Source organism: Sturnus vulgaris, chromosome 3, assembly GCF_052056855.1.
Source record: "Sturnus vulgaris isolate bStuVul1 chromosome 3, bStuVul1.hap1, whole genome shotgun sequence".
Classification (NCBI taxonomy): domain Eukaryota; kingdom Metazoa; phylum Chordata; class Aves; order Passeriformes; family Sturnidae; genus Sturnus; species Sturnus vulgaris.
The window spans coordinates 111,820,795-111,826,411 of NC_142245.1; the positions used below are offsets into that span (position 1 = coordinate 111,820,795).

Consider the following 5,617-nt stretch of genomic DNA (forward strand, 5'->3'; position numbering starts at 1 on the left):
TCTCCAAAAATTCCATTCTTCTGTAAAATTTGATGCCTGAAACCAAATCTCATCCCTGCTCTCCAAACATATTAACAAATCACCACACATTTACTCTGTGAATTACCAGTGCTGAGGATGGAGCAAAGAGGCATTTCCTCTTGCTTTTACCTTTCCACCTGAGCAAACCCTGCACCATGAGGTCCCTTCCTCCTCCAGCAGCTTTTCCCACAAGAGGGAGCCAGGAACCAGCTCATGGGCTCCAGGAGCTGTAAATCAGACTGGAGATTAATTTTTTTCAGTGAAGAATCCTCCATCTCAAGGCCAGGCTGTAAATTCAGCTTGTTTCCTTCCTGGAAATACAGGATTTTTCCTCCACAGCCCAAAGTTTTTGTCTATTCAATCCAAATGATTGCTATTAGATTTCCCCCCACATTTTCCCCTTGCTGACCACCCTCAGTGGCACCTTCTCCTCATCCATCTCACTCTGTCACTTGCTTCTTACAATGTTGTAAATAAAGTCAAGTTTCAGCCAGTTTTTCAAGTTCCAGGACCACTTCACCCCAACTGCAGTCAAATCCTGCTGATTTATATCACCATAACACAAATCTGTTTAAGTGCTTTGTGAAAGCAGATGTTTCCCATAAATTTAGCTTCCCAGCTTCCCTTCTGAATTATTTTCAGAGCTGTCCCATGACTGAAAACTTCAAAATGAAAGAGAAGTCTTCCCTTCTCATAAAATCTCCCATATTCAAAGGGATGTGAGTCCCAGGTCAGATCAGCAAAACCCTCCAGGGATTTCACCACTGCTCTGGGCAGCTGTGCCAGGGCTGGACAGAGCTTTCTGTGAAGGAATTGTTCCCAATACCCAATCTAAACCTCCCCTGGTGCAATCTGAGGTGATTCCTCTTGCTTTGTCACTTGTTACTGGGAAGAAGATCCCAACCCACCCCTGGCTGTCCCCTCCTGTCAGGGAGTTGTGCAGAGCCACAAGGCCCCCCCTGAGCCTCCTTTTCTCCAGGCTGAGCCCCTTTCCCAGCTCCCTCAGCAATTTCTCACAAGAAATCCTTAGGCAAGGGGCAGAACCTCCACTGTGTGTAAACATTTATTTTGTGATCCATGTAAAACATGTCTCTGACCTGGAATAAACTTGGAAAAGTAACCCGGGAAAGGAGGAGAACAAAAAAAGAGCAAACAAAATGCAGAGGCATCAAGGCAGACTGAGATGCCACTTGAATTTCAAAGAGTTGGGTTTTTTCCTGGGGTAATTTCTGACCCTCATTTGAAGGGAACTGTGATTGTGTAAGCACTTGTGGTCTGACAGTGAGGACATTCCAGAAATGATGGAGGAGGATTTTGAATGTGAGATTACTGGCCAGTCACTCCTCTTCCACCAGACTGTTAACACACTTGAGGTTTTGAATTTATACTTCACGTCCCACGGAAATAAAATTTTAAAAGGCAAACATTTCCAGTCCATCACTACAGAACAGGACCATATTTCTGAGATTTTAAAAAAATAATAATAATTGTTGAGAAAGCTGAGTGTCTGCTCCAGTCTGACAAAATACAAGGACAGATCCTGTCTGAGAGCTGAGATTAATATCTCAGCTAGGATCTTCTTGGGTTCAGTGGGAACCTGAGCCAACTGAAAGGTTCTGGTAGCAGCCTTTGTTTCATTCCTGACCCTGGAGTACCTGGAAATGAACACAAATACCTCTCCTTGGCACCTGCAAATTTGCAATGGAAAGCAAACAAAGTAAGCAGGAAGGCAGACAGAGAACAATGCACATGACTGAGGGAGAGGTTTGTATTGTTGGTATCAAGGCTGCTGGGTCAGAACAACATCAATAAATATCTTGTATAGAAAGAGGCTGAAGTAAATGACTGAGGGAGAAACTGAGCTGTCAGCTTCCACTTCCATGTGTCTGTTGATGTGATTCAAACTCTCTACAAATACTGACAAAAACTCATGAATGTCATTTGTCATGTGCTCTTTGTGCACCTGCAAAGTTGAAGGTGCTGCTGGTGACACCTGAAAACTGATAATCTGCACTTCATGTATTATAGAAACACAGAATGGCAGAAGGGTTTGGGGTGAAAGGGATCTGAAAAATCATCTCATTCCAACCCCCTGCTATGGACAGGGACACCTACCACTAGACCAGATTTTTTTTCTTCACAGCAGCTTTCATTAAAAAAAAAATGCAGCTATTTTATAAGCTTGTGTATGGAATGATCATATCCTTTATTTATTTCTCTTGGGAACAACTGTTGCATCACAGGACATGCAGCAGGATCAGATATTCTCTGTTGTCTGGATGGCTGCCCCATCTACAGAAGTGTCCAGGGCCAGGTTGGACAGGACTTGGAGCAACCTGGGATAGTGGAAGGTGCCCCTGCCCGTGGCAGGGTGATGGTTTATAATGTCCTTTCCAACCCAAACTATTCCATGATTCTGTGATGATTCTATGATATTCTATGGCTGATTTCCTCCAGATAATCACCATTACCAACCACATTGATATTGCAAGTTAATGATGCTCTCTGGCTGGATCCATATTGGTCAGGGGCTCTCCCAGCAGCCTTCCCAGTGGTCAGGCAGGGAGGCACAGCTATTTGTCCCCTTGTTTTTGTGCCCCTGAGCCATTGTTCAGGTTTAGCTATGTGCAGAGGTCAGGCTGTACCTGCTGCCTTCCCCTGCCACCCCTGCCAAGGTTCCCTGGACAGCCACAGCTGTTCCCGCTGCCCTATAAATGCCAGAGTGCTCTATCCTCCCCTGCTCGAAGGTTCTGGCATTCTGTCTCCTGCAGCTGAGACCTTCCACCATGAAGCTCTTCTCCTGCCTCATGGCTCTCCTGCTTTTCCTGCTCCAGGCTGTTCCAGGTAAGGGGCAAGCCCCACGCTGGGGTTTGCCTGTGTAGGAGGTACAGCTCACTCGTGTGGTGGTGCAGAAAATTCTCCTCAGGTCCTTTCCTTAGAGCAGTTCCCTCTGCTCTGAGCAGAAATGAAAAAGTAACCTGTGGTGAGCAGGTGTCTCACCAGAACCTCCCCACCTCTGCCAGGTGTTGGCTCTTATGACTTTTGAAGTCTCTTTATGGCACTTTCTGGCACAATTGGATGGTGGTACCATGGAAATCACTTTCTCCTCTAACCTCAGGGTTAAAAATTGTCCCCTCTGTGTACAGCAGAAGAGAGCAGAGGTGTTCTCTGGTATTGCTCAGGTTGAACTGCACCTCTGACCAGCTCTCTGAATATTCTGGTTCCCCTTCCTCTGCCCTTCTGCTGCACTGACTCATTTTCTGATTGCGTTTTTATCCTACCTGTTCCCCGTGCTGAATGAAACTCTTCACCTTGAAGAAAGGCTTCCAGATAAAGAAGGAACTGAGCAAACGGCTTGTTCCTGTTAATTGAGCTAGATTCTGCTTTTGGGGGTTTTTAAAAGTCATAATTTTATCTTCAGGGCATGTGATGACCTTGCTGTCCCTTGCATGTCCCTGCAGCACTGCAGTCCCAGAGTTCAGAAGCCTCCAAGACTGGGCTGTCCATTCCCATTATAGCACAAATGGCCAGGATATGTTCAGAAAATTGCCATCAACCTCCATGTTTCATGCCAGCTGTAAAAAAACCTTCCTTGGAACGCTCTGAGGTCCCATGAGACCCTCAAAACTTCTGGGTTTGGGGTGTATTTATGTCAGATCCCTAACTGGGGTCTGTGGGGTTTCAGCAGGAGGAAGCATGAGAACGGACTGATCCTGCAGCACGACTGGGAATCCCATTCTCCCTGCAGGTCGTGGCTTGCCCAGGGACACTTTGCACTGTCTGGAATACCACGGCTACTGCTTCCACCTGAAATCCTGCCCGGAGCCGTTCGCTGCCTTCGGGACCTGCTATCGGCGCCGCAGGACCTGCTGTGTGGGTACGTGTGGGAACCCTGCCCAGGAGGGCAAAACCTGGGGGAATGGATGAACTCAGCGACACAAATTTTACCTCCAAATCACAGAATCACACAAGGGTTTGGGTTGGAAGGGAATTTAAATTCTTGTTCCACCCCCTGCCATGCCCAGGGACACCTTCCACTATCCCAGGTTGATCCAGTTCCAGGGGATCTAAGCCATCTCTTCCCATGTGCAAAGATGGACCTCTGTGCTCCTCCACTAACATCAGAGTGGAGACTTTGGGGCTGGCTAAAACAATCCAAAGCTCACCTCCAATTGGGGAAATAAAATAAAAGTTTTGACTCACAGAGCGTCCTTTGGTAAATCTTCCTATAATCATCTGTTGGGGGACTGCTGGCTGCACCCACCCTGCTGTGCTTAATAGGTGGCCTCTTCCCTGTCATTTTATCTAAATCTTCCCAGAATTGCTTGTTTTCAGTGCTCCTCAATAGATAGCCCTCACATAAATCATTAATGAATATATAATTTAGAAACAACTGTGCTAATCCTAAAGTTCCTCTGATCCAACATCCTGGATCTGTCCATGGCCAGAATTGGATATTTCCTCACAGTTGCTCTGTGTGTGTAAAGTGACCATAACCATATCATTACATTTCCTTATATATTAATCTGGCTTTCATGACATTGCAGCTCAGGATTTTTAGATTTAGGCATCCTTGTGTTTAAAAGTCCTTACTGGATTTTTCCCCCCCAGGTTAGGAATTCCTTCCATTTCTTTTCAAACCTCATCCCTCACAATTTCATTCAGTGCCACCTACTTGCAATGCAGTCACTCTGCATCCACCTTCCTCATAGCTTTTCAAGATCCCTCCCTCAGTTAATTCTTTTCCAAGCTGGTGGGTCACAAATTCCTTTTGCTGTGATAAGTCCCAAAGTTCATCTTTGTGTCTTTGCTTTTGGAGACACACCAACCACAACTTCCCAACAATTTTTGTGTATGAGATGGTTTGGATGGCAGTGTCAGGTTTCCTGCTTTGACTTAAACCCTCTGAATTGCAGACACGACATCCAACTTCCACATCTGCCAGGATGAGGGGGGCCATTGTGTGCCCCCAGAAATCAGATGCCTGCAAGAGCAAGAGGGGCTCTGCCCTCGCAGAGGATGGAAGTGCTGCACAGAAGTGTGACAAAGACCTCGTGGGATTGCCATGGAAATGATGAAAACCGTGGAAATGAACAGCCAAGAAAACAAACAAGTTTTATTCCAAGTGTTGTAGATGTGCCTGGTGTTCTCAACATGCGAAGTGTGTAATTAACTAGAGGTGATATGTTTCTTTATAATGATAATTAACAATTGAAATATTGTTATTAATGTTAATATTGAAGTAACAATTTCTTTTTTCAATAAATGCTAAATAAACATGTGTAACAGTCATTTATCTGTGGAAAGAGACAGAATATCTCTCTATTACAGCCACATGCAGAATTACACAAAAATTTGCTGTTCCATCCTTGGAAACCCCATCCTCTAATCCTTCTCACCAGCCTAATCTTGTTTACCATGTTGATTTTATACTTGGATGCTTTAGAGGACTGAGGACATTTAATCACAGAAACATTTAGGTTGGAAAAGATCTCCAAGATCATCGAGTCCAACCTTTGACAATCCCCACCTTGTCACCAGCCCAGAGCACTGAGTGCCACATCCAGACATTCCTTGGACAGTTCAGGGAGCAGCT

The 5,617-nt window shown here is 45.4% G+C and overlaps 1 protein-coding gene across 1 annotated transcript; it reads left to right on the forward strand.

Annotated features, from left to right (window-relative positions):
- Window positions 1-2,807: 2,807 nt before the first annotated feature.
- LOC106863193 (gallinacin-11-like) lies at window positions 2,808-5,193 on the forward strand. Its single transcript, XM_014892570.2, has 3 exons — window positions 2,808-2,865; window positions 3,770-3,898; window positions 4,938-5,193. The coding sequence occupies exons 1-3, from the start codon at window positions 2,808-2,810 to the stop codon at window positions 5,063-5,065; spliced, it is 315 nt and encodes a 104-aa protein (XP_014748056.1). The 3' UTR covers window positions 5,066-5,193.
- The last annotated feature ends 424 nt before the right edge of the window (window positions 5,194-5,617 follow it).

Excerpts from the sequence above, each read along its gene's own strand:
- LOC106863193 (XM_014892570.2), top strand. The coding sequence starts at position 2,808 with ATGAAGCTCTTCTCCTGCCTCATGGCTCTCCTGCTTTTCCTGCTCCAG. Across the intron at positions 2,866-3,769 it reads CCTGCTCCAGGCTGTTCCAG|GTCGTGGCTTGCCCAGGGAC; the intron begins GTAAGGGGCAAG and ends TTCTCCCTGCAG. Across the intron at positions 3,899-4,937 it reads CCGCAGGACCTGCTGTGTGG|ACACGACATCCAACTTCCAC; the intron begins GTACGTGTGGGA and ends TCTGAATTGCAG.